Below are 27,701 nucleotides of genomic sequence, written 5' to 3' on the forward strand. Positions count from 1 at the left end.
CGCAATATTGACTTTCTCCAAAATACAGTGAACTAATAGGCTGGGCTGCGCATACTGGACACTGAGAAATCTGACAAGTCGATAAGATGCACACAATGTACCTGCAAAACAAAACCGATAATAATAATTTTTTAAAAGTCATAAAGAAATAAACGCATAGAAATTGGGACATAAATTACTAAATAAACAGAAACATTGTTTGTGAAAGAAGCTGAGGTTATAAAAAAGTAAAATGCAGTCATTGCTGTTTCAGAATAAATTTACTGAATTTAAACATCTAATAGTCTATGTAGTATTATAGAGTACATAATCTGTGCTTTAATTTAGTATTTATTGTTCAGTGTTAACCCTTGCAGACCTAAAACTATTTATATGGTAACGTCTCTACATTTAACCTTCCCTACATGATTTATCGCCTCTTAAAATACCATTCTCTGCATTTTGCATTTTCCAGCAAAAATCAGGTGTTTCCTATATTTAATTTGCTGATCATGTATAGTAGATGTTCATAAAAGCTCAGAGTAAATTCAAAGATTATATCAGAACAGACAAAACTGACTTTTCCTGCCAACTATATTAATAACTGCAATTAAAAATAAGTGTTTACAACCACTTTCATTTGTTAAACTACATGGGTTTTAGTGCATCTGCATCTTGCATTTTTCAGCCAAGATGCCTGAATTTAATTTACTGACCATGTACAGTCCATGTTCAGAGAAGCTCAGGATAAATTCAAAAGTTATTATATCAGAACAGACAAAACAGAAAAAAATGTGACATTTTCCATTAATTATATCATTACCTAAACATAAAAATAAGTGCACACAACCACTGTCACTTGTCCAACTCCATGGGTTTTATTGGTGAATCAATTTAGCAGAAGATGGCGGTGTTTCCACATTCACTACAGAGCCTCTGAACATCCAAATGGGTCATACTGTATCTGATGATGATGAACAGCTGAGAAACTACATTTTACCTTAATCATTTGAGTGTATTAATTGAATTAATGGTTCATAAGTTATTTGACATTTAAAATCACTAGATGCTGTTAGTCACCAGCAGTTGTTTAGGTTTTTGATGGTTAAATAACAATCATTATATTTGTAGTTTCATTTAGGCCAACTGATAACTCAATGGACTGGTCACAAAATCATAGAGGTTATTTCTTTGTTTTATTTGTCAATAGTATTGTAATTTTCTCAGCTGATATGATTATTGGTTTACATTTTTTAATACTGTTACAATACTATCAAATATAACTGGTGTTAAAGGTTGACATAAAAATTTGTACCATTTTCAGCCATTTTTCTCAGCTCTCTTTCAGAGTAACTAATCGGTAATAATAAGCTATTATTTATTAGTACATTTTTATTTCTGTAAAGTAAGTAATAATTCAAAAATATAATATACACTGTTAGAATGTAATAGAGTAGAGGTGTAAAGTTGCAGAATATTGAAACACTTTTAAATGTAAGTATTAAAAATGAAGCAAGTAAATATATTTAGCTTCAATTCACCTAAAGCAGGGAGAGGCTGAAAGAAGACAGGAAAAGTAGATGATGCAGAGCCTGGAGTAAAGTGAGAGAAATTAGAAGAGATGGTGGTCTGGATGTCATTGGATAATCTGTAATTAATTTGGAGCTGAAAAACGTGTTTTCAAAAAACAGTCAAAAACTGACATTCTCAAAGATAATATTTGGACCAATAGGGCTGAACACCACATTATACTGAATATGGAACCATAGTATATACAGGGGGTGATTATTGTGAATGATAAGAAACAGTTGAGCATCTTTTAGTGTAACTTCAGACATATAAAAGTATATTTTGATATAATAAATGTTCTACAAAATTACAGAAGGAGAGAGTACTACCACATTCTGTTGAAATATTGTCGTAGTTTGATTTAGAGAAGGGGTGTCAAACATGCGGCCCGGGGGCCAAATGCAGCCCACCAAAGGGTCCAGTTTGGTCCCTGGGATGTTTTTGCCAAGTGCAAAAATTCCAGTCTTGAATTGAATTAAGCAAAAAAAAAAAAAAAGCTTGAATTAAGGAAAAAATCTTGAATTAAGCAAAAAAAACCAAAACAAAACAAAAAAAAATTCAATTAAGTAAAAAAATTCAATTAAGCCCAAAAAAAAAATCTTCAATTAAGTAAAAAAAATCTTGAATTAAGCCAAAAAAAAAAAAGTCAAATTTAGCAAAAAATCTTGAATTTAACAACAAAATCTTCAACCAACTAAAAAAAAATCTTGAAATAAGCCAAAAAAAAAATCTTCAATTAAGTTAAAAAAAAAAAAAATCTTGAATTAAGCTGAATAAAATCTTCAATTAAGTAAAAAAAAAAAAATCTTGAATTAAGCCAAAAAAAAAATCTACAATTAAGTAAAAAAAAAATCTTAAATTAAGACAAAAAAAAATCTAGAATTAACTTAAATTTTTTTCTTTGTTTTAGTGCAAAAAATAACATTAAATTATGAAAATATTTACATTTATAAACTATCCTGTAACACTAAAATGTGAATAACCTGAACAAATATGAACAACCTGAAAAGTTTAAAGAAAATTAAGCACAATTTTAACAATTTTTCTGCCTGTTCCTCACTGTTTAGTGTCTTTGTAGATCTGATCCATAATGCACATGTAGAAATGATAAGTTGAGGCAGAATATTGTTAAAAATTGCACTCAATTTTCTTATGTTTTTAATTTAAATTTAATTCTTTTCAGGGTTTGGTTTTTTTTTTTTGGATAGTTTATAAAAGTAAGTATTTTCATTATTTATATTCATTATTATTTTTTTTTTTTTTTTTTTTTTACACTAAAACAAAGACAAAAATTTGGAGTTGTCATCATTTATGGATTATTATGTTATTATTTTTCTGGTTCGGCCCACTTCAGATCAAATTTAGCTGAATATGGCCCCTGAACTAAAATGACTTTGACACCCCTGATTTAGAGGATATGGTGATTTATTTGTTTTTTCCTTTATTTTATTGAAATAAGTTGCATTGATGCACACTCCTGACCAGCTGGTGGCGGTAGTGAGCTACAGCCTTATTTGCCGACGAAGAAGAAGAGGAGGAAGAAGAAAAAAAAGAAGAAGAAGAAAATATTTGCTAACAAGATTAGTACGTCTATGTTTCTTACATCTCCGTTCTGTTTTGCCGAAAATTGAGCCAGCAACTGTTAAAATGCAATAACGCAACAACTTAGTCTCCGTAGAACACAATGCCATGTTGAAATTGAGCAAAATTTAACTTGATAGAACGTTAGTGGCTGTGATTCGGCCGTAACTTAAAGCGGAGGTTGGTAAGAAACGAAGCAGTTTATCAGGATGTCGTGGTTCAGTCACGTCTGTCAAGGCTCAGACCCGCAGCAGCAGACTCCTGGTCCGGCAGGGGGGTCACTGACACCCCCAGACTGGACCGCCTGCTCCTCTCCCTACTCAGAAGATTTCCCCTCGCCGCCCCAGACCGCAACCGGTCCTCCCAGCCTGGAGAACCTGTCGTGCGTCTCAACGAATGCGGGTCAGTTCCGCGAACCGGACCCCATCTCTTATGTGACCCTCCAGGAGCAGCGGTGCGTCCTGAGCTGGTTCCAGGGTTGGACCCCCGTGCAGAGGGAGCGGTTCCTGCAGGACCTGTTGGGAAAAGCCGTGCCCGGGAAAGTGTGCACCCTCTTGGATTCGCTCAGTACTCTTCAGGTGCTTAGAAAAGCTTTGAATGGATCATCTTTTCTGATATTTCTTTGTGTAGAAAAGACCTGGGGTGTCAGACTCATTTTAGTTCAGGGGCCACATACAGCCCAGTATGATCTCAAGTGGGCTGGACTAGTAAAATAATAACATAACCTTTAGATAATGACACCTCCAAACTGTTCTCTGTTTTTTAGAGTAAAAAAAAAAAAAAAAGACATTTACTCGATGAAAATGTTTACATCTACAAACTAGTCTTTAAAAGATGTGAATAACTTTAACAACCATGTACACCCTGGACTTTAAAGAAAGTAAGTGCAATTTTTACAATATTATGCCTCAACGTATAATTTATACATGTGTATTTAGATCAGGTATGCAAAGGAACAAAACCTTTTGTAACGGGGTAATATTGTTAAGATTTTGGAGTTTGGAACTTAAATGAGTTTGACACCCTTCACTGTTAACATCATCAGTGGGTACAATTTTTACACTTAACAATTTCATCCCGCTGGTTGGATTGGAACCTTTAGCAGGCCATGTGTGTGACACCCCTGGCCTAAACCATAGCTAGTGTTCATTGTGTCCATATTTAAAACTCATACATTAAACATTACAGAAAGCTATATGTGTAGATATTTAATGCATGTGTATGTGACAAAAAAACATACTTATATTACCCAGAACATTTACCAGTGTCTATTTTCCCTAAGGTAAAAGACAGACTGCCCAACATCTTTGAATGCCAGCTGCGTCTGTGGACTCAGTGGTTCGAGTCTTGGGGAGAAGAGGAGAGGAATCATTTCCTGCACATGTTGGAAGAGCGAGACCCAGTTTTCGTCGCCCACTTTTACAGGAGTGTAGCAGGAACAGCAGGAAGAGACTGATCTGTAAACGCCTTGTATCATTAAAGCAGATGGTTCTTGATATGGACAGTGGAAAAATGAGAAAGGTGTGATGTAAAGTGTGTAAGTGCATCAGGATGAATTGCTGCGGGGAAGCTATTTCATTTTGGAAACAGAAATGCCTGAATAACAGAAACTGTTTCTCTTCAGTTTTCTATACTGGTTTGCTGCAAAATGGTGCACACACACTGCCTTTACGAGACCACAACTACTTTGTAACCAGCCGTGTATCAGCATGATTAGGCAAAAACTACTGCACCCATTTTCAAGAAATGACAAACCCAAAAACGTTTGGGACAGATTTTACAACATGTGACTAAATTCCAGAACTGTTGGACCTTGGCGGTGCTCTTTCAGAGCCCCCCTTCTAGTTTATAATGCTTTCATCATGAAGCTTTGCCATTCCATTTGATGACCAAATGGTTAAACTTGAATTAACTGATCAACATCTGATTGTATAATGATGAAACCTGGAGGCTTGGTTTACTTTTACTGGACCCTGTCTTCATTTAAAAAAAAAAAAAAAAAAGAATAAAAACAAGGATGAAAACTTGTTGTGTTATTTCTTTTTTATTTGTATAGTTTAAAATGTCTGTTTAAAGTAAGTAATTACAACTGAGGGCCTGTTCTCATTCACTAACACAGCCTTCCCCAAATTTGGGATTGCAATCAAAGAATGGGTGATGGAGCTCTTTTTTTATTTGTTGCCAACTGTCATAATATGCATGGATAAGTTCAAGACCTCCAAACAGTGATCTTAAGACATTTCATAAGACGCCTGCCACACCAATAAGCAATTTTTTAATGTGCTGGATGATCAACTGGAGGCAAATGAGAATCTGGCCAGAAATTAAGATTTGTTCTTGTTATTCCAGGTTTGGTTTGGGTATGTCTCAGCTTCACCTGAGGATCATCACAGAGCTGACCAAAATGGGAACTCCAACCCAATACTCAAAGTGAAATGAAAGCTTATTGTTTTATGATTTCAAGGTTCAAGTACAAGTACAAAAATCTCAAGTACAAAGAAGAATCCTGCCTCTGAGCATGAGATCAGCTTATACCATTATTATGATTCAGTTCTAAGATTTTTTAGAAATGTTCCTCTTGTGCAAGTTCTAGCACCATAAGCATCCATTCTGAGCTGAGGACTTCATAAAAGATTTTAATATTGTTTATTTGTTTCTGTCTAAACAAGGGTTTCCAAATGGAACACTGTTATTTCATTTGGCTAGTTTTTCTTCATCCATGTTTCTCAGTGTTTGATGATATTTTATAAAATTTGTGTCTTCCTGTCCTTACATATCATTGCCCCTTTGGTTTTCCACAGAGCTGCATTAGTATCTGGAGGAAAAGTAAAATAAACACTGTACTCTAAGACTGCAGACATTGAGCCAACAGATTTAATACTTAGTGATAATTTCAATATCTATTTTTGCAAATATAATCATCATGTGGCAGAGTCCCAGCCTTACCGGTAGGATCAGATGAGCAAGTTGTTTGACTGGTTTCTTGGTATTTTCGGATTTCAAACTGTAGCCAAATGCTGCTCCCTGACGTCACTCCATGTGTTTTGTAGTTAATTACAAACACAAAATTTAAGCTGCAGGACAACTTGGCTTCAAGTCCATAAATCTGTAGGTTGTAAAACCTGAACAACTAGTTTTGGATTTATAGGTTCACTGTTTGTTTGAGTTTTAGCAGACACACTGAGCTGCACAATCACATGTGGATACTTCAGAAAGCTGGTGGTGAAACTAATACTAACTGTTTTTGATTTACTGAATTTATTGTTCGCAACTATTTTTGCTTGGTTAAATTAAACAAAAAAACAAACAAACAAAGGAGAGTAAAAGTCAAAATATAAGCAGGACTCAAACTGAGATGGCTCAGGATCCCATCCTTAACAGAGGAAAACAATCGTGTTCCTCTGTTGAGCAAACCATTGTTTTATCTTCTAATTTGTTCAGTCTAGCTCAATAGACAAAGATAAACACTGTATTCTCTTTAAATGGGATGACTTGCAAAAACATGGTTACCAAAACTATGCAGAAATACCAAAATTGTGCAGCATACCTATTAGCCACAATGTTGAATCACACATTTTATTTTTCAAGTTCCGGTATCAGTAATTATTTTACATTATTTTTTGTATGTTTATGACTTCAGTTCTTCCTATTTGTCTCAGAAAAATTACACTTTCAAGTAAGTGATATGTTTTACCATTTGCTATGACAGGGTGAAAAAAAGTTAATTAAAAAAAAAAGAAATAAATATTTTGTAGCTACTGCAATTAAGGTGTTGAATTGTTAATTGCCTGTAATGGAACCCAAGGTCTCCAGTTTCTTACTGTACTGTTTATGTCACTGATTTTAATTTTTGTGTAAATTATGTTCCCGTCTCTTGTAAGTATGTCCTGTTTCTTTGTGTGGAGGATAATAGTTCAACCTAACCTTAACTAACCTTCCATTGCCTCACATGACCTGAATTCACCTTTGTGTTTTGTTACGTGCATACCTTTTTCTGATTATTTTCTTTATTATTATCTTTATATTTCTGTCTACAATATTTTAAAATTCCAAAGGCCTAATCACAACTAACACTGCGGTGCTTGAATAAAAAAAAGACATAATACTGTGAACTGTAATCAGCTTTTCCCCCCAATATTGTCAGTGTATTTTAATCCACTGCTAGGCTATCATTTTTAAGTGGATTTACAGCGCCATCATGTGTAAACTACATGACATCTCATCTCATGGGTAAGTTAACTAAATTCGATCTATCTTTACACCATCGATCATCGTTTTTTTCTTTTTCGATAGAAGTTCTAAAAATAAATATCTACTTAATTTCAAGGAAAGCGGAACTATCTAAAAATAGTAATAATAAACGTATATAAGAAACTTCTCGCGTCTTCTCGCGATATTACTGCAGTTCATGGAGCGTCGCTGTTAACTGTCGCATTTCTCATTGTCACGGACTCACGCGTCTCTTCTGTAGAATTAGGTTGTGGTTGTGCGATCCGTGGCTTTTACACCGAAAGGTTTCCTCATCGGATTCTGTGGAGGAACTGTTTCCCGGGACCGGACGAACCAGAATAAGTAAGACTCTAACGAGGTGAAGATACGGTATTTTGTCTTTATTTTAATGCTGTCTGTTTACGACTTATTTCGTTTTCAATGACCCAGTTAGTTCTATAAAGACTACAATGACTGATCAACCCACAAAATAGGTAAAAAGATTTAAGTTTGTTAACGTCTTTACAGTGCAAGACTTGTTGTATAGCACTATTCTAGTGTTGCATAAGATTTTATCAAACTTGTTATGAAGTCAGTTTTAATGTTATGTGTTTATGACATCTACATTACTCCAGGTGCAAGTTAAAGTTTCAGTACTTTAAACAGATATGTTGTTAAAGTTTTCAAATTACATTAAAAGTTAAACATGTTAATGTTACTGTACAGAAGGCTGTATGGATTTAGGTGATATAAAAATATAAAGCATATTTACTACATATATTGAAATGAATATAGTAGCTACATTTTGCAGTTTTATGCATTTAAAAAAATCAATTTCTTTATTGTCTGTTGCATTTTTGCGTTCGGTTAGATTATTACTTTTACTATATCCTTCTGTTTTCATACCTACATACCAGAATGTTCATATTATGAAAACTACACTTGTTTCTGCGTCTGAAAAGTTTTTGTCATGTTATACTGTCTATTTAAAGTAATGATCCATCTGTTTTTACTAAAATGAAGGGACATAACAATCCAATAAATGCATGAATCAACAATATACTGCCTAACATCTTCATATGGTTGTGTTTGATGTGCATCTTTGTGTTCTGGTTCGTGTGGTATTGTGGGATCAGAGGACATGCCGCTGTCTGGGTGGGTGTGTATAGTAACAGGGGCCTCCAGAGGCATCGGCAGAGGAATTGCCCTGCAACTCTCTGAGGCCGGAGCAACTGTCTACATTACAGGCCGCCAGGAGAAGACTCTGAATCAAACAGCTGCTGAGGTGAAAGTCTGAGCCTGCAATTAATTACATAACTAGTAGGTGGAAGGACAAAGTTCAGCTGGTATCTCTGCTCTCATTGTAGGTGAAAGCCAGAGGTGGGGACTGCTTGCCTGTTATCTGTGATTCCACAAATGATAAAGACATCGAGAAGCTCTTTGAACGGATTAAACGTGAACAGAATGGCCGGCTGGATATCCTGGTCAACAACGCCTATGCTGGAGTACAGGTTGGTACTATTACACAAACACCACATATTAAATACTTCAGATAGTGTTAGACTGTCTGACTGAACTTGAATGGCACAAAAGAGCATCAATAGCTTCATCAGTTGGTGTGTTTTCCAGGCTATTTTTGAAAATATGGGGAAGAAGTTTTGGGAAACTGATCCTTGTATTTGGGATTCAATCAACAACACAGGCCTCAGGTAAGCGTTTATGATAAGTCACATATGCTGAGTCACGTTGTATGAATTTATGAAATAAACTGCGTCATTTCCTCCTGACTAGTGACATGTTTCCAGGAGTCAGCTGACACTAAAATAGCTTTGTCATTTTTGGTTCTGAGCCAACTAGGGCCACTTGACTAACAGCAAAACCCATTATCACATGGGGGAAGAAGATATGAAGCATACTGTTACACATTAACTGTCATTTGTAATTGATTAAGTCTAAGGTGCATTTAAACTAAGTGCATTTGTTGTTTTTTTATTCAATAGGGGACACTATTTCTTCTCTGTTTATGCATCCCGTTTAATGGTGGCTCAAGGTCGTGGATTGATTGTGAACATTTCATCAATGGGAGGGCTGCGCTACCTCTTTAATGTGCCTTATGGTGTCGGGAAAGCAGCAGTAAGTTCTTGTTAAGTCCTAACACATGTGCGTGTACTGCGTAATTGCATCTATATTCTGTGTGTCCGTGCATTTGGTCTATGTAATAAAAACCTGTTTTGTTTTGTGGTTTGTTTCTAGTGTGACAGGATGGCAGCAGACATGGCTGTGGAGTTAAAAAGCAGGGGTGTGGCTTCTGTCAGCCTCTGGCCGGGAGCCGTTCAGACAGAGCTCATAACGCAGTTTGTCCTCGAGAAAGACACTCCACAGGGCGTAAATTCAAAGGTACGCTCTTCTCTGACAACAAATGATACATGTTTTATTCATGTCAAGAATTTTCAGCAGTTTTCTAAATGCTCTGATGTTCTCTTCCTCAGTATAAAGAGATGTTCGAAAGAGGAGAAACCACTGAACTCAGTGGGAGGTGCATTGTCGGCCTCGCTAAAGGTAGAATTGTCCTCAGGAAGGTGTTCATCCAGAGATTTCCCTACTTTTATAAAGCTTGGGGATAGAACATGAGAAAAATGAAGTAAAATCAATGAGGAGCCAGTGAATAGAACTAAATGACGCAGTTGATCCTCATATTGAGTTGTGCTTCTAACAGGGTTCCCACAAGGTCTTAAAAAGTCTTGAATTTCCAAATCTGCATTTAATACCTTAAACAAGTCTTTAAAAGGTATTTAATTTCATATGGTAGGTCTTAAGTTATGTTGCCATAAACTTGTTCACTTTATTGTGATTATATACGTCTGGGAAATGTCCAAGCTGCAAAGAAAGTAACGTTAGTCTACTCAGTTCCACCTGTTCCAACCCAATGATTTATACTGAATTAAGAACCAGTTATCGCTAACTTTGCAGCCCCCAGTGAGAAATGACTCAGAATGGTGGGAATCAAGGCACTGGAGTAAATAAATACATTTTCCTAAATTTTGTAAGTTGAATTTTTGCCAGTATGACCATGAAAAAGGTTGTGAAATGGGCATTAAATTCTGTTCTAAGTAGTCTTAAAAAGGTCTTAAATTTATACAAACCTGTAGGACCCCTGTTTTAAGCTTTTAGGATTTATCTGCTCTAGCTTTGTCAAATTTGATTAAATTCCCTTGTATGATATTAATAGCAGTCCAAAATAATGTGATGTATGTGCCCAGATCTTCCACAAACTTGGGGAAAACGTTATATGGCAAATACAGGTTGGATACTGTTGAAAGTAACATGAAAAAATTCAAATAACTTCCTCTGAATAATTTAAAACCCAGACAGCACCTAAGCTGTCTAAAGACCCTATAGTATTGACCTTATATTACTCGTGTTTTCATAAGTATATTAGAAAATAGGAACATCTCCAAAATGAGTCCTTAAGTTTACAAATAAGTTTTTAAGCTTGCTTGTAATTCACACTCATTAGGTAGCTGATACCCTTCGTCTTTCTAGGTCGTGACATAAAGAGATAAAACATAGCTGGTAACAGCAGGTATATGTGGTCTACGTTTTTTTGTTTTGTTTTTTTAATCGCTCATTTATGCAGTAAAGTCTCATTGAGATACAGGATGAATACTTGAAAGCAACATGAGGATGATGATTGAAGTGAAAAAGAAACTGGAACGTTAAGAAGAGTAAAAGTAAAAGTAAGAAAAAGGCAAAGACCATACCAGAAATATCCATAAGATAAACCACTCCACAGAGGGTGCATACAAAAACAGCAATGTGATACTTTTTAACAGTCCATAAAATACCTCTAACATATTTAAAGGAGGGAGCGTTTCAAGTGAAATTATGTTTTTCAGTTCATTCATTAATCAAAAAAATGACTTTTGTTGAGCTGAAAAATTTAAACAGCTATTTTAACAGAAAACTTTTACTTTGACCTACTTTTGACCCACTGTTTAGTACAGCCATGTGTAATGTAGTGTAGAGTGACCCTGGTTAATGTACTTCAACCAGTCTTTCCAAGTTTGCTTCAACTTATTTTTAACATTTTAAGTAAAACACAGCTAATAAATTTGAGTAAAGAACTTAAAATTACAACGACCTAACAGAAGTTTGTTTTTTTCTGTCTTTGTCTAAAAGATAAGAGTCTCATGTCTCTGACTGGAAAAGTGCTGATGACTTGTGACCTGTCGAGGCGCTACGGCATAAAGGATGTTGATGGTAAATTTGCAGTAGAGAGCGCATGCTTATCCGTACCACCATGTACTATTACTTCATTCTAACATCTGGTCTGTTTTTCCAGGGCGAAGTGTAGTGGATTACACTTCCATAAAATTCCTCCTGACCCAGGTCCCGTATCTGTCCTGGCTCTCGGTCGTTGTCCCTTCATTCCTTCGGCTCCCACGTTTTGTGCTGACCCTGGCCAGCGGCCGCTTCTGAACATTTCCACTAACAACATCAATTTATTTTTGAGTATCACTACAGTAAACTGACTCATATCACCTAAATGTATAAAGCTTGGTCTAAGTTTTTGGATCAGGAACTACCTACTAAAGTGAAAGTGAAACAACAGTAACAGAAATTTATTTTGTGATTTCATGTTTTTTACTTGAAAATTCAATGAATGTGGTTCTATGAAGTTTGTCATTTTATACATGAAGGATGCATATTACTAGCATAGTTTATGTAATAAATGTTAATACTTAACCTCAGTTAAAAGCCACACAATGTGAAAGTGGGAATATTATCACATTGTGTAAAAATAGGAACTATCTATTGTATATTAAATGTATTTTATTGAAGTGAAGGTAATGTAGGAAAAATTCTTATATTTCTACTGTATGTAACCTATATATACACCCCAATTATATTTGACCAGCTAAGAAATAAAGAAGGTGCAACTCACTCCCGTTTATCCTTTTCATTCATTTTTATGAAATAAAGTGATAGTAGAGAGTATGATCCTTAATCCTGTACAGTTTCAGTACATTTATGCATACATCCTGTCTACACTATTTGACTAATAGACTCCAAAAAAGTATTTGTCTTAATGTGATGTTCTAAAATATTAAAGCTGTCTTGAAGGTGATAAGAGCTGAGTATGAAGGACACACTATCGCTTGTTTACAGTACAGACAAATCTAACAGGCTGAAAGAACAGATGCTGAATGCGTGACCTATTTATTAGATACAGCAGATCTGAAGCTCTTAGACACATAACATTTTGATTCAGTTCATAATGTTTGTTCCCAGAGTCTTGGAGAAGTTAGACTTAGAGGAAGTTAGAGAGGTCACTGGAGGAAAATCTGCTGTAGTGTTACAGGAAGTCCTCAGATCTTTTATTTAAATGAAGCAGAAGATCTCAACATGTGCAAACAGGGCAACCACATCCTATCAAGTCAAATGTAGTGGAGTTACATTTGATATGATGTCTTATAACTAATAATGTTGATCAAAAACAAGTACATTGTGTCTCCTCAGACTGGTTTAACTCTACTTGGCCTTTTCTCTGCCTGCCACTGTAAAAAAGAAAAAAAAAAAAAAGAATGGAATTTGCACTAACAGTGTCTATTTTGACTTCATCTTGTGACAGACACCGTTTCACAACATTTCAACTACATGGAGAGCATAAGAAATAAGTCAGAAAAATAAATACATAATAAATAAATAACACAAAATTAATAAAACCAATCAATAAAATGAAAAATGGACCAAAAAAGTGCAGAGATGGTCAACAATATGAATGAAACAAAACAAAATGAACAAAAATTGTGCAAAAAATGGGAGAAAAAAATCAGTAAAATGAAAAACAGCCAAAAATGGCAAAAAATAGTCAACAATGTGCACACAATTGGCGAAAAACAAAAGGAAGCAAAAAAAAAAAGCCAGGAAATGATTTAGAAGAGAATTCAACAAAAAATTTTGATAAAAACTGAAAATGAATAAAAATTACTAAAACGATGAACACAGTGAATGAACAGAAAGTGAAAATAATTAACAAAATAAACATTACATTAATAACATTGTGTTGGTTTTAAACTATCAGATGTAATGCCCATTTAACCCTTTCATGCATGAATTATGAGAACCTTAATGGGTCAAAACGCAGTAATGTCCCATCAGAGAGCAACATTTAATTGATCACCATTCCAACATTTATTTCAATATGAAGTAGCTCCTTGTTTTGGATAATCCCTTATGGTCTAACTAAAGCAAAAATGAATTTAAAAGTAAAAATGTGGGTCAAATTGTCTCTAAAATGTCCCTTCAGAAAGATTTTGAATACCGTTTTTTGACTCAATCAAGATATTTTTCCTGAGTGTTTTTATTCCTCTTTAGGCTTAAAAAAAACAAAACAAAAAAAACAATGCGATTGAAATTTTTTTTATTAACCTATTTTTCATGGAGTTGCAAAAATATCCACTCAGCTGGACACCATGCATTTAATTTTTGAACCAAAGAAACACGTATTTATTGATACACTGTGTGTAAAGTATGAAATAAATTTTTTTAATGCTGCTAATCTGGTGTTTTGTCACATTTAAACATACTCTAATATTAGTTATTATTCACTTTATGGAGATAATATGCCAAAAAAAGCTTTTTGATTAAGAAAAATGGTTAATTACAGTCTATTAACAATAACAAACAATTGATTTACACTCAAACATGTTAGTGCAGATCAGATTTATCAAGAACAGCAAAGTTACAGTAATGGTTTGAATGTCAGTGTATTATGGGATGGTGCGTAAATGTCCACTGTGCTGGCTGATATGGAACTAAAACTACAAAATCCATGAATATACAAGAGAACAGCTGTAGATGAAATGCCCACTGGAGTGACCACTGTGCATGAAAGGGTTAAAATATTTGTTAATCAAATATAAGAAGCTATGTTATGTTGATGAATTGATTAATATAATTGTATTAACTATTACTATTTTAGTCTTTATTACTAAGAGTTACATAGTTAATTTTTGTTTTTGTTTGTTGTTGTGAAGATTTCCTGTATATTATCTTAATTGTTTATTACACTGGGTTACAAAAAAATGTTTTTTGCAAGTTGTCTAGGTTTTTTCAACTGAATTAGGACCATTTTGCACCGCTAAATCCAAAAATGACATCTGTTTTTCTCAATCAGGTCAGGTTTTTTTGCTAATTTGATTTTGAAAAATTTGATCTTCTCACAAAATTGATTACATTTTTGTGACTTTATCACTTGATTTTTTATATAGTTCTCACCCAAAATAGGTTTTAAGAGAAAAAAATCATTTTCTAACAGGATTCCTGTTAGGTACAATGGTGTATTCACCGCAGATGTAGCAGAATACGTAAGGCTTATTTTTGCAAGATCTTCTAGTCGAAGCCATTTCATTCACCTGTAATATTAAAAAAAACATTAATCATAAATTGGCAAAAGTAAAATCTTCAAAACTTGTTTATTGCAAGAAATATGAAAGAATTTTGTATCATATGATGTGAAAATGCCCATAAATGTAAGCAAAAATGTTAAAAAGACAATATGTAGCATAGTTCAGAAAGTTGACCTGATTGAGCAAAATCAATGTGATTTTTGGATTCAGCACACCAAAATGATCCTAAATCAGCTCAAAAAACTTAAACAATAAATTTGTTGTTGACCAGTGTTATTTGTTTGTCTTGAATTCATGCATTCCCTGATGTGGGACCTGGTCACCCTGATTTGTCCTTTTACTTCTTCAGCAGTATGTGTACTTTTAACACTTCTGACAAAAGATAAAGTACTTTCATTCTCCCACAACAGATAGTAAACTAAGACCACGATAACACACTGTTCAGATCCGTATGTTTGTCCCTGTTTTGAGGAGGCGGGTCCTGGGCTTGGACTTGTTAAAACTACTGGAACGCATTCATTATACAAGCGCCTCCTCCGTCCAATCCGGGGCCTGCTCCGCCAGACGGCCACGCCCCCAGCCCGGGCCGTCATCGTGGGAGAGTCTGTGGGGCCTTGTGGGCTTCCTGGTCCTCAGCTCCGCCTAGCCTCGATCTGGCCGGACAGGGGAAACACTTCTCAGTTGAAGAACAAAAGCAACAACGGACTGGCCGGAGCGGACGAAGTAACGGCACTCACATTCAGACCCCAATCTCCCGGACTGGATCTCCGGGGTCTTCCAGGGCAGGAATCGGCCCAACACTGAACTCTTCCGACGGGCGACAAACTTGGTCGCGTCGCATCTTTGTATTTCGACCGTAATCCGTCGAGATACTTGATAAATAAGACAAGGGTCAAACAGACAGACGGACGGTATTGTTTCCCTGCTCTTCCCCCAAACTTCGGCCGTTAAAAGCGGACCGGAATAAGGGGGTTTTGTGGATTTCTTTTGTTCCCGTCTGGCTCTCGCGGATCCCGGGGATAAAGGCTTGTTTGGACATTTTCGGTAAGTTTATTTTTACGTTTCAGTGAAGCGTGTCTGACGGCGGAGTGCGCCTGTGCAGAGAGAAGCGTTTTTACTTAGTACGCCATAAGGGGGGGGGAGACGCTGGTCTGCTATTGTCACCGGCCACCGAGAGCAACTTTTCAGCCTTTTGTTATTCTTTACACCAAACACAGTCACATTGTTGAAGCCCTTGTAGTGCATTTAAGGACAAAAAACGAGCTGAAAAGGCCGGTGGATTATCCCTAAACCGCTCCTTTCGCTGTGTCCGACATGACTAACACTATGTTTTCCCGTTCTTGGCTAATGTTTTTGTACACTTGAACATTTCTTGCGTGACTCAAGCGACTTAAATCATCAGCCGTGGCGTAATCTCCAACTAAATGTTTCCTCAGCTGTCCCAAATAGGAAAGTCCAGCTCAAAACAGAGAGTGTTGGTATTTTCACCAAAACTACCCTGGAATCAGATGACTCCACTGTGACAGTAACAGGGTGAATTGAAGTTTAACAGGGTTTCCATATGTTTAACACCTGTTGCTGAAGAGAAATAAGATGATGCATGTTTGTTTTACTGTGGTGTTGAAGAGGCGGTGTGTCTAGACTCACACTTAAAGCATCAATTTTATTTTTTTTTCTTTCCACAGGTTTCTCTTGTGGTGTCTGCCTTTGTGACGAGGCTTCGCTCATCTTTTTCAGCACTGAGAACTTGGAAGTGGAACAAAGCCAGACTGGGAAGGGGTGAGAAACTAGACCGTGATGGGTTTCTTATGAATCCCTCTTCCCCACGCCCCCACCCCCTACTCACACATAACAAAAGTCAGCCGCCACCACCACCACGACCACGCTCTGGGGGAGGGGAGCTCAGTCTGGACAGAGGGGTATACGACTAGTTTTACTGGGAGTTCAGAATAAGGAGTGAAAAGTTGAGGGGGAGGAGAGGGAGGAGGGGATGGGGAAACAGCTGTCGGATAATTCACTTTCAAAATGGACGAGAACAAAAACGAAAAGTTGTGGAAACGTCAGAGACTGTGCACTTCCTGTTCGGTTCAATGACCTTATCAGTGAAATTACAGCAAGTCTGAGATAAATAAAAACATCAACAACTAAATGTGTTTTTTTTCTTTCTTTTGTAGGTGAAAGCTTCTTTGATATACCAGATGGCAACCTACAACGAACACAACGGCAGAGCTGAAAAACACGAGGATCTGGAGGACTCCATTAAAAGCAACGAGACGGAACTCGAGCGAACACATGAAGCTAAGCGAACCCCAAAGGATTTGCATCGCTCTACCAACTCTGCTGACAGCAACGCAGGTGGTGTGGCTAGTTTCACCACTAACCACAATTCAGTCGTGTGCCTGCCTCTGGTTTCAGAGGGACTGAAACTAGTATGGACACAATCAGACCAGACCCGTGAACTCGACGGTATCCCAGAACTGGTTCAAGCCTTTAATTTATTCCCGTACCCGTCGTCCCGTGAGGTTAACACCCTGGCCAGGGTTTGTGCCTTGCCTCTAGACAAAGTTAAGGTGTGGTTTATGGTCCAGAGAATTAAATATGGCATCAGCTGGTCCTCAGAGGAGATTGAGGAGACTAGGCGGAAGCTGTCCGTGCCTGACCTTTATAATGACTCGCCTGAAATATACGAGGACAGGCCAGGATTAAAGAGCAAGGGCAAAAGCTGTGATGACGCTATGAGTGAGGCTAGTGATGAAGTAGAGGGTTCGTTCTCTAGTTTCAATATTCCTAAAAAGAAACCAAAGTGTGAGTCACCGGATTCCTATAAACCAGCCAAACCCTCTACTCCGTGTTTCAGTTCCACTCTCCCTCCCCCTCAGGATTCATACTATTACCGCTCACCAGTGGATAAGCAAGAAAGCACTGCAACCGATGTGTCCCTTGACCTTTCGGAGTCACCTTCCCAACAGCTCCGTCACAGCCGCTACAAAAAGTCCAAAGTTCAACTCGCTGCCCTTCGCAAGAGCTTCCTGAGGGAGAATTGGCCTGCGGAGGCTGAGCTTAGACGTCTGCAGGAAGAAACTGGGCTGAGCCGCAACGACATCCGTAAATGGTTCAGCGACAGCCGCTACCAGCTTAGGGTTGGCCGAGGAAGCCTGGCAGCAGCCCAGACCTATTCTCACCACGGTGTTGTTGGCGACAAACCTGATCCACTAACTCAACCTCTTCCACTTATCTCTCAAAAGACTCGACAAAACGGCGTCAAGGGCAGTGAAATGAAGAATTCACATTTCTTTCAGACGTTCCTGTCAAACAGCTTGGAAGCATATGGTGAAAGAGTTCTTGAAGCAGAAGGGTATGATGACGCAGAAGAGCTTTCTGGAGATGGGGATAGTTTCAAAGACGAGGAGCAAAGTGACGAACCATTGCAACTGACCAAGCCCTGCAAGACTGAGCCAGATGTTTCAAGTGTTGTAAAATGCTCTCCTGACTCCTCCCCCTCTGACAGCCCAATACCGACAGTCTCGCCCGTTAAACGACTTCCAAACAGCGTTACCACATCAAAGAAGTCAATCCACTCAGCCAAAACCAGCCCCTTGCAAACACAGTCAGGAGCCTCCTCGTCCACATCGCCTGCCCTCACTTCTGGTGGGCGACCACGGAAGACCAAGCAGCAGCTGGACGTGTTAAAGCAGCATTTCTTGCGCTGCCAGTGGCCCAAGAGTGAAGAGTACACAGAACTAGTAAAACTTACAGGTTTACCCCGGGCCGACGTCATTCAGTGGTTTGGAGATACGCGCTATGCTGTTAAAAACGGCCAGCTGCGGTGGGTGAAGGGGGTCCGAGATCAGTTTTTGGCAGAACTTGCCGCCCAGCAAAGCGGCAGTGGTTTATCAAACGGATCTGGGGTTGGTCGTAAACGCAGATCTCAAGCCAATGGAACAAGCACAGATTCCCCTGATATCCAGCCACTGCTCACTTATTACAATTCAACAGGCGCACTACATGAAAAAGACCTTGACTCTCTTTGCAAGAAATCCAAAATGAGCTACCAGCAAGTGCGCGATTGGTTTGCAGCTCAGGATGCAGTGGAGCCTGACAAAAAACCTATTGTCACTGATTAGGACACTGGAACCAGTCTTGGACATTATAAAACCCTGTGCAGCGCTCCACACATCCTTTCCGTCAGTATGTACATTTAACTTGGGTTAAAATTGCTTTAATTGTAGCAGGTTTCTAAAATATGGTCTTCCCAGAACAAGCCTAGTGTGAGGTTTGTGGTTTTTATATATACTGCATTTCCTGCTTATTCTAATATATTTGGACTTGAATTATATTTGTGCTGCCTGTGTTGTTGTAAATATGACGGTAACTTTTACACTGGTTTGCTATATTTTTGAGAATATTATTTTTCTTTAGATTATCAGTACCATGGATTTTTTTTTTAGTATGTTTATTATAGCAGAATAATTTAAATGGTTGTACTTTTTTTTTTTTTTGGTACCTGTCTGTAGCAGATAAGTGACTGCTCTGGAAGAATATGTGTTGACTAATTTAGTTACTGATCACTGTGTGTATTCATTCCCTTACAACCAGTAATTCGTTGTCATGAAAAAGCACACTGGACATGTACACTTTAGACTGACATCCTGTACTTTGGTTTTAGAGCCTGCTGCCGTTATGCTGATTAAAACAGATTCTTTAAAACATCTGAATTTCTAACTAAATATTGTCATTTTTGATCATTAACACTGAAAACCCATGCATCTTAAAACACCATGACACAACAAACTGTTATCTTGACATTTTACTTAACACATTCCCTGTTTCTGTCCTTGAAATCATTTCACTTCATCATATTCATTGACTGTACCTTTAACAGTGGTAAGAAGGCAGAAGTCACATTAGCATTATACAGATGTCATGAATGCGAACTTAAAACTTTGCATTCATTAATTCAGTCTGTACTTGTGTTGAAAGGTGTCCAGTTCCACAGTATCCTCTCCTCACTTTATCATATCAATCGTGAATGACCTCTCACGCTTCAGATCATATAGTAGATACCTGATGCTGCTAGCAGAAATGCCACACAGGCCTTTCCATTTCAGAAGTACTTTGGCTGAGTCATCTGACCTAAGTCTAGTCTTATTCCTGCCCATTTCTCTGCATCCAACATGTTGATGATGGCTGTAGTCGGGGTCAGCACGTTCATGAAAACGATAAAACGTCATGAAATTTTAAAATCAAACTTTTAGAGATTAAAAAACTCCCATATTTTGGAGAAAACTGACATTTAGAGGTTTAAATGTGTCTGGTTTTTCCCTATCCTGATGCAAAAACTGACTAAATCAATTCAAATCTGATATTTTATCGCTCTTTCTATTTGAGAAAACCTGATGAGTCTGTAATGTAAAAAAAAAAAAGAATTGATCTTGTGTTTTCCCTAAGTTTGTGGAGGGTTTCAGTACTGGGATAACTTAATCCTGTTGTTTTTTTGGACTAAAACAGTATATTTTAGCTTAATTTTGGATCTGTATTACCACAGTCCCATAGTTTACTAGCTTCATTGCTTTTCTCAATATTTGATGTGAAAATAATTAACATTTAGATAGTGACGAAGTTCACCATTTAGATTTAATACTGTAATTTAGCTCTAATTATGTTACACTCATGGTAATTTAGTTATTGGTTCTTGAAAAGTCAGGGAAATTTTTTGAAATTTTGTTTGTGTAAATGCGTGGGAATCCTGCATGGATACAGTGCATCAAATCCAATATTTCACTGACGCGAGTAGACATTAAATTAAGCTACTTGATAAGATATAAATAGAAGGAGGAAATCCGTCTGTCCTCAGCTCGAGAAAATAAAAGAAAATGAATTAACACATTGGAGTTTGTATTTATCTCTTCTCAAGTATGTATATGTTGAGTTTTAAAGTTAGAATTCATGACTGATTGTGAATGAAAGAACAGACATTTCAGATCCAGGTACGGAGTGCATGTAGTTCATTTATTCCATGTTATGTAAGAGGAAAAAGGTCCTCCCTCCACACTTCTGCTGACGTACAGGAAGGAATAAGTTCATGAAAATGTCTGGACAAAGGTTGGATGACCAGCATGTTGACAAAACAGTGGGTAGTGCTACATTTTTCATTCTATTAGTCATTAGAAACATTAAGTGTAGCGCTGTGCTCCTCTTTTCCTGATGTTTTTTTTTTTTTTTTTTTTAATCTTTTTTCCCGTTGCAGTTTTTTTTTTCTCGTTTGCACAACTGTCACTGGAAACCAGTAAAAGATTTGCTTTTGTAATTGTGTGGAAGCTGCTTTTTCTGTAATGAAACCAACTGAACAGTACTAACAGATGTCTTGTTTTATTGGGTCAAACTCATGAGTTGCAGTGAAAATCGTCACAAGAGGTTAATAATTAAGAAAACATAAAATAAAAGCTTAATAATAAAAGCTTTGGCCAAAAACAATAGCTCACCATAAATCTTTCTATGATTGTACGGTAGTTTAATTCTTAAAAAAGATGTAGGAATATGACATTTATGCTGGTACAAAACATTCAGAGGTGAATTTTATCTGTAGAAATACTGATAATGGATGCGAATTCAATCAAGGTCTAGGTGACTGTATTGATAATCCCTGCATGAACTGGAACTGGAAAACCTGAGGAGTCTGACCCTGAGTTCTGAGGATAATAGGAATTTGGTGTTAATATCCTCAATTCAGAAATAATTGTTAGGGAACATTCCACGGCAGGAGTTATTTGTTAAGCTTTTCTTACCTGACAGGGGTACTAAAGGATGGGGGTGTTCCTGTTTTGATTGAGAAACACAATAAATGTTTTAGCAAATTACATGACATTTCATTTTCCTTAGTTGAATAAGCATATTCCATTAAGTTTAATTATTAAAATTATGATATTAGTCATTGTTAAATACACTTACTGTGTACATGTTCATGAAGAGAACTATGGCTGGAGATGGAAGCTACTGATCCAGGAGTCTGAAAAAACAGGGCATTTTTAATAGTTGGGAATAAATAAGTAGTAAATACATTTCTAACAACTTTTCAGTGGGTCAAGGACTATTAGTCAGTTGCAAAGCAAAAGTTTCCTCAAACTGATGGTCATGAGTGAGTGAAAAGTGTTTAGAGCTCCTGCTACCATCTTTTTGTTTTTTTAGATTACGGAATTCATTATTCATCTAAAAAGTTCGACACCAGCAACTCTTTTACCATTTTTTCAAAACTTCCAACCACATCTCCCTCTTATTATCAGTGAATGGTGTTTCCTCAGCTGCTGTGTCTCTCCCTGTTTCCCTGATTATCCAGACGATGGAAACTCCCCACCTACTGAACAAATTCCATGTGATGGGACAGACGTCATGTGGTTGATGAAAACTACAGGAAAGTATTCTCGCCACCTTAACTGTAAACATTATGGTGAAATTAGACTTAAAACTCAGCACGTTTATCTGAGCAAAAAAGAAAAATTCTGTTCCAACATCATAATACATCCTACGGCCTATATATATTCATTATATTTACTGTACATATACCGTTAATTTGTGTTGGAAGAAGTACTGAGATCTTTTACTCAACTAAAAATGCCAATACCACAAAGTACAAATAATGTGTCATAAATTAAAGTGCATGATAGTAAAAGTAGAGAAGTGTAAGCATCAAAACTTTACTAAAATAAAAGTACTGGTTTAGTCCCACTGATAATAAGATGTTATTAGACTGTTAATACTGAAGCATCAGAGTCAGAGCAACTTATGGATCTAACTTCAGCCACTTTACATCCACTTTTTATATCCAAAGATAGACAGATAGATAAATGATACACCTAACTTTCCCAAACCTAGGGTTGAGACCCAAAATAGGTCACAGAGCTGTTTTTCATTGGGTCGAAGTAAATTACATGAGTATAAAGTGTAAAAATAGAACGACGACGTCAAAAAGTATAAAAGGTGAAGACAAAAAATGTTGCTTATGATGCAACAAGACAAAACGAGTCCTAAAAAATGTGAAGGGATGAAAACAACGGAAAAGACAATAGAAGAAGAAAGCAACATACAAGCCAACAGGAGAAACACAATGTAGAAGAAATGAAATAAAAATGACATAAAATATGCAACAAGACAAAGACATAAAAGACGGAAAAAAAGGAAAACACAAGCTGCAAAAGAAGATGATAAAACAAACAGACGTGATGTAAAAAGATGAAAACAACTTAAAAGATAAAATGTGAAAATGATGTAAAAGACAAACCAGAAAAAAAAGTATAAAGACGATCACATCATAGAGGACGAAACATGATAAAAAAAAATTATGCAAAAGACAAAACAAGATAAAAATTATGTGAAAAATGAAACAAGATGTAAAAGACAAAACATACTGATAACAACATAACTGGCAAAATAAGATGAAAACCATGTAAAAAAACAAAACAAAACCAGACACATAAGATTTAACAATATATAAATGAAATAAAAGTACAAAATGGCATAAAATGTATATACTGAAGTCAGTGCTCTTTGTCATCATCACAGTTGAGCTACTTACAGTGAAGGAGGAGAAACCTGGACCTCTTTCTCTTGCCCAGCCCTGAGACTCTGAACTTATTTGACTGGAACCATATGAAAATGAAAGGTCAGCTTGGTAGTGTTTGCATGTAATTAGAACTGCAAATTAAAGTCAAAACTAAACGAAATCTGAAGGAAGGCAACATTGTAGAATATACCTCATAGTTCTTACACGAGGGGTGACTGTAGAAAGTAAACATGCACATGATGAGAATATTAAATCACCAGGAACATTGGAAACAAAACTGAACATCAAAAACTGTTTTTTATCGCACATCTATGGTTTTACCTGGGGAGGTGATGGCCACAGGGAGTGACACCCTTTGAGCACTACACATGAGAGCAAACAATGATTTCTCAATTTTTTAGACCTGTTCCTACATAAAACTCTCTGTGTTGAAAATGAAACTGTCTTTTACCCATTGGTTGGAAATTGTCCTGGAGAAACCTGTAAAAAGCAGAAAATTCGCAGGACAAATGATGATGACAACTTCAACCTTTTCATTACCCATTGAGAACACTTACCCTTCTCTGTGAAAGTGGCTTTTTTAGTTCAGTGTTCTCTCTTGTTAGCTCCGAAAGCTGCTTTTTCAAGACGGCATTCTCTCTTTTCAGCTCGGTGAGTTGCCTTGTGTTAACAGAGGTGAAAAGAACAACATTGCAATCACAGGGAATAGACTATTTACACAGTTACAGAGGAGAAATAAAAACACAGACATCACCTGTAACAATGCTCAGTGACTTCCTTCAGACGCCTCTCCAGTTCAACAGCCTTGTGTTTAAAGTGAGCTGTGACTCTCTCCATCTGTGTCTGCTGAAAAAGTGCAATCTGAGGAGCAAGAAAACAGCACTTAGGAAAATAATCTTTGGTGTAAATACAGTAAATGACACCAAATCGGCTCTTATTTTCAATAGCAGATTGCTATAATCAAATCCAAGATCTCTCTGAACCAAATCCAATCATTCACTCATTAGTTATCACTATTCTTCTCATATGCTTTGGTCTGTTTCTCAGATCAGTTTTGATTCTGAAAAGCACAAGCAACAGTATAAAATCAACTGTCTCAAAAACTCTTAGTCTGAATTAGGGATGGGCATTTTAACTATGTTTTAAAGTCAAATAATCAAGACAATTTCATTGGTTGTAATGCCATTGATACGTATGTGTCCTACACCAAAACCAAAATAATAATTATTAAAAGAAAAACTAACCAACCAGAGTGGGTAAATCAAACACAAACAGTGCTATAAACAATAGTTTGCATCCTTGTGATGTAAAATGTACTGTAAATTGGATGACATGTCAAAAAAGCTGACTATTCCATTTTTATTAATCAGTTATTCGTGCAAAGTTGACTACTTTCAACAAAAAGCAAATACCTTAGAACAAGTGGTGCCAGGCACAACAAATCCCGCCCCTGACACATATTGTAGCTTATTTTGGCATCAATACAGCTGATGTCATCATGTCTATGCGTGTGTCAGCGCATGTCAGCGAATCAATTGCCTCTATATATGTGCCAAGTCTGAAGTAAATTGAAACGAAATTGATGTTTTTATAGACATTTGAAATTTGACCTATTATAAGTAAATGGGAGAAGAAAAAAGATTTTAAAAATACCTAAAAAACTGAAATTTGGACCTACATCTATTCTGGGTCACTGGTAATCTATAAACCAAACTTGGTATGAATTCACCCAATAGTTTTGCTGCTTCAGACATTTGAAATTTCACCCATTATAAGAAAATGGGGGGAAAAAAAGATTTTAAAAATTCATAAAAAATTTGAACTTTGACCTACTGCTCCCAAAATGTAATGAGATCTATTCTGGGTCACTGGCAATCTATAAACCAAACTTGGTCTTAATACACCCCATAGTTTTGCTGCTACAGACATTTGAATTTTCGCCCATTATAAGTAAATGGGGGAAAAAATACAAAATTTCATAAAAAATGCTGCTGGAGTGTTAACAAACAAACAAATAAACTGAACCCAAAACAATACCGGTGTCTCCCCTTCGGGGGGCAGGGTAATAATAATGATTCCTGTTTTCTGTGCTAACAAAAAATAAAAAATGTACAAGATAATTATTTTAGTCACTGGACAGAAAGCTTGTAAACTGCACAAGTGTGCACTGTGATACTGTAATGGTTTATAAAAATAGTTTCATTAACACATTTTTTTTTGCCAGATCACATAAGAAACAAGAAAAGCACTCGGAGAGCGCAGACCTCCGCAAAGACAGATCTGCCTCCCGTGTTTGTTTGTTAGCAAAATAACTCAAAAAGTTGTGGAGGGATTTTCAAGAAATTTTCAGGAAATGTTGATAATGGCACAAGAAAGAAATGATTAAATTTTGGTGGCGATTGGGCCGGGGGGGGGGGGGGGGGGGGGGGGTTCGCCCTCCACCCTCCTTGTGCCAGTATCATTTCCTGAAAATTTCATGAAAATCCCTCCATAACTTTTAGAGCTATTTTGCTAACAAACAAACATGCACGCATGCAAACACACAAAGCAAAGTGATCACAATACCTCCTGGCGGAGGTAAAAAATGTCTAAGCTGGCTCAATAACAAGTATGATCTCCATCAGCAACAATAACAGCCAGAGTCCACATGGACAAAGAGTAGTGTCTAATTTGGTCAGTTGACCCAGTCTTGGTTGATCAGTGGCAGTTGCGGTTGCGTTGAACCGTGGCTGGACATTCACAATGAGGGAACGATTGAGATTCAGCCTTCTGGTTCTCTCACCAGACTGAAGCAGAACAATGGTCATGTTCCTCTTGACTTGCGTCATTTGATTAACTTTTTTTTAACAGACAGATGCTGGTCAGAAAGCTCAGATGATGAGTTTGAAATTTCAGGTCAGATATCAAACTGAGCCCATGTCATATTAAATCCTTTTACTTCATGGTTAAAAGGCCTTATCCCAAGTTTAAGTACATTTGATTAAGGATTGCACTGCAGAATATACTAGATGTCTTTTATTGCTTGTGTCATGATGAACATGTTCGCTGTTCGATTGTCTTAGCCCAGGAGTTCAATGCATATGTAATTACATGTGTTTTTGTAAATGTGTCTTTATAAACTGACTTATATGACATACAAATGGAAATTTTCTGATGCATTAGATCAACCAATGAATATTAGAAGATGTAGAAAATGATGCTCTAACTCCTCAGAAAGCGTGCATGTACAGGACTGTTTACTACCCCCTGCAGTGCAAACATTAGTCATACTTTACAAGAGAAAATACTGAGTACACTGATGCACTTCGCCTGTTGTGCTTGCAAACAATGACAGAAGGATAATGGATTATGGATAATGGATAAGTTTCAAGAAATGCACAATCTTGCAATTGTCAGGGATGATGTGAGAAATGTAAGAAGAACTGTAACTGGGTGTTACGAGACATACCTGTGATAGCTGCTCCTGCTGCGACCGGAGGAGCTTTAGAGGGTCTTTGAAAAACACTTTTTCCTGTGGTTTCATCTAAGAAAGAGATTTAAAGCACATAGAGTTATTCTTGGTTAGTGGCATCATTCAGTAAGCTTCTGTAAATATTCACCAACCTCATCTCTGATTGGCAGATAACTGCAACTTGACCCACATACGTTACATTTCTCTGTGTGAGAAGGCAAAGACACAAGATATAGTTATATATAAATATTTACATATATACTTATTTAGTCATGAAAGTTGAGTATATAAAATAGGCTATGATTTGATGAAAAGTCACATTGCAATTATTTTAGATTACATTGTGATTTCAGTCTACTTACTTTTTTATTCCAACATACAGACTTAAATTAGCATAAAACAGAAAAACACCATTTTGTGGCCTTCATTTTACATTTTTTATACAGTACCTGTCTATTCAATGGCCAGAACCCAAACTATCACCAAATACTTCCACACACTTGATCTTTAAATAGCGGTCTTTTACAAATGTGCCACACTAATATAGAATCTATTTGTCTTACTGGATGTGATGCATTTTTCACAGCAGATATGGCCACAGCTGGACACCGCAAACTTTGTCCCATTTCTTGTGAAGCACTGGTTACAGTGGAACCAGTCCATTCTTAGTCTTGTGTATTTCTTTGCCTATAAAGACACAGGATTAACGCACAAACACGTAAAATTTAGTATTTATTGTTCCAGCATAACAACCCAACAAAGTGATGCTGTGATTGTGTGAGATCTGTATGTTTTTTCAAATGTTTTCATTAAATAAAAGTACTAGTACCACTCTGGGAAAAAAAAAAAAATCTACAAGTAATTGTTCTAAATGTGAAACCTTACTACTCACTTATAAAAGCATTATCTGCAAACTGTCCTTTACATTATTTAGTTCATATGG

At 36.7% G+C, this 27,701-nt stretch overlaps 4 protein-coding genes across 6 annotated transcripts; 3 read left to right on the forward strand and 1 right to left on the reverse strand.

The window, feature by feature from the left end:
* The first annotated feature begins 3,079 nt into the window (after positions 1 to 3,079).
* c17h14orf119 (chromosome 17 C14orf119 homolog) lies at positions 3,080 to 5,140 on the forward strand. Its single transcript, XM_030161378.1, has 2 exons — positions 3,080 to 3,707; positions 4,412 to 5,140. Exons 1-2 carry the CDS (start codon positions 3,339 to 3,341, stop codon positions 4,583 to 4,585), a joined length of 543 nt encoding a protein of 180 aa, XP_030017238.1. The 5' UTR covers positions 3,080 to 3,338; the 3' UTR covers positions 4,586 to 5,140.
* A 2,399-nt stretch (positions 5,141 to 7,539) lies between these two features.
* On the forward strand, positions 7,540 to 12,282 carry dhrs1 (dehydrogenase/reductase (SDR family) member 1). Of its 3 annotated transcripts, none has more exons than XM_030161279.1 (9): positions 7,540 to 7,717; positions 8,475 to 8,623; positions 8,706 to 8,849; positions 8,968 to 9,047; positions 9,339 to 9,471; positions 9,592 to 9,735; positions 9,828 to 9,897; positions 11,518 to 11,598; positions 11,681 to 12,282. In XM_030161279.1, exons 2-9 carry the CDS (start codon positions 8,480 to 8,482, stop codon positions 11,815 to 11,817), a joined length of 933 nt encoding a protein of 310 aa, XP_030017139.1. In that variant the 5' UTR covers positions 7,540 to 7,717; positions 8,475 to 8,479; the 3' UTR covers positions 11,818 to 12,282. The 3 variants fall into 3 exon arrangements, with proteins under 3 accessions (XP_030017139.1, XP_030017141.1, XP_030017140.1); XM_030161281.1 differs by having other exon boundaries at positions 8,480 to 8,623; XM_030161280.1 differs by having other exon boundaries at positions 7,540 to 7,701.
* Positions 12,283 to 15,362: 3,080 nt separating this feature from the next.
* homeza (homeobox and leucine zipper encoding a) lies at positions 15,363 to 21,057 on the forward strand. Its single transcript, XM_030160258.1, has 3 exons — positions 15,363 to 15,794; positions 16,436 to 16,529; positions 16,925 to 21,057. The coding sequence occupies exon 3, from the start codon at positions 16,949 to 16,951 to the stop codon at positions 18,872 to 18,874; it is 1,926 nt and encodes a 641-aa protein (XP_030016118.1). The 5' UTR covers positions 15,363 to 15,794; positions 16,436 to 16,529; positions 16,925 to 16,948; the 3' UTR covers positions 18,875 to 21,057.
* A 164-nt stretch (positions 21,058 to 21,221) lies between these two features.
* LOC115437687 (RING finger protein 212B-like) lies at positions 21,222 to 27,421 on the reverse strand. Its single transcript, XM_030160996.1, has 12 exons — positions 27,322 to 27,421; positions 26,911 to 26,963; positions 26,756 to 26,830; positions 24,062 to 24,168; positions 23,865 to 23,967; positions 23,759 to 23,787; positions 23,629 to 23,669; positions 23,498 to 23,522; positions 23,320 to 23,383; positions 21,699 to 21,756; positions 21,536 to 21,566; positions 21,222 to 21,439 (listed from the first exon to the last, which is right to left on the reverse strand). Exons 1-12 carry the CDS (start codon positions 27,419 to 27,421, stop codon positions 21,364 to 21,366), a joined length of 762 nt encoding a protein of 253 aa, XP_030016856.1. The 3' UTR covers positions 21,222 to 21,363.
* Positions 27,422 to 27,701: the final 280 nt, after the last annotated feature.

Source organism: Sphaeramia orbicularis, chromosome 17, assembly GCF_902148855.1.
Source record: "Sphaeramia orbicularis chromosome 17, fSphaOr1.1, whole genome shotgun sequence".
Taxonomy (NCBI): Eukaryota; Metazoa; Chordata; class Actinopteri; order Kurtiformes; family Apogonidae; genus Sphaeramia; species Sphaeramia orbicularis.

What these genes read in the sequence shown, in the direction of transcription:
- homeza (XM_030160258.1), top strand. Translation starts at nt 16,949, where the DNA reads ATGGCAACCTACAACGAACACAACGGCAGAGCTGAAAAACACGAGGAT.
- dhrs1 (XM_030161279.1), top strand. Translation starts at nt 8,480, where the DNA reads ATGCCGCTGTCTGGGTGGGTGTGTATAGTAACAGGGGCCTCCAGAGGC. An exon ending in TGAATCAAACAGCTGCTGAG is followed by an intron (nt 8,624 to 8,705) that starts GTGAAAGTCTGA and finishes CTCTCATTGTAG; the next exon opens with GTGAAAGCCAGAGGTGGGGA. An exon ending in ATGGTGTCGGGAAAGCAGCA is followed by an intron (nt 9,472 to 9,591) that starts GTAAGTTCTTGT and finishes GTTTGTTTCTAG; the next exon opens with TGTGACAGGATGGCAGCAGA.
- LOC115437687 (XM_030160996.1), bottom strand. Translation starts at nt 27,421, where the DNA reads ATGGACTGGTTCCACTGTAACCAGTGCTTCACAAGAAATGGGACAAAG. An exon ending in TGTGGCCATCACCTCCCCAG is followed by an intron (nt 23,523 to 23,628) that starts GTAAAACCATAG and finishes TACTTTCTACAG; the next exon opens with TCACCCCTCGTGTAAGAACT. An exon ending in TCCTTTAGTACCCCTGTCAG is followed by an intron (nt 21,440 to 21,535) that starts GTAAGAAAAGCT and finishes TATTATCCTCAG; the next exon opens with AACTCAGGGTCAGACTCCTC.
- c17h14orf119 (XM_030161378.1), top strand. Translation starts at nt 3,339, where the DNA reads ATGTCGTGGTTCAGTCACGTCTGTCAAGGCTCAGACCCGCAGCAGCAG. An exon ending in ATTCGCTCAGTACTCTTCAG is followed by an intron (nt 3,708 to 4,411) that starts GTGCTTAGAAAA and finishes ATTTTCCCTAAG; the next exon opens with GTAAAAGACAGACTGCCCAA.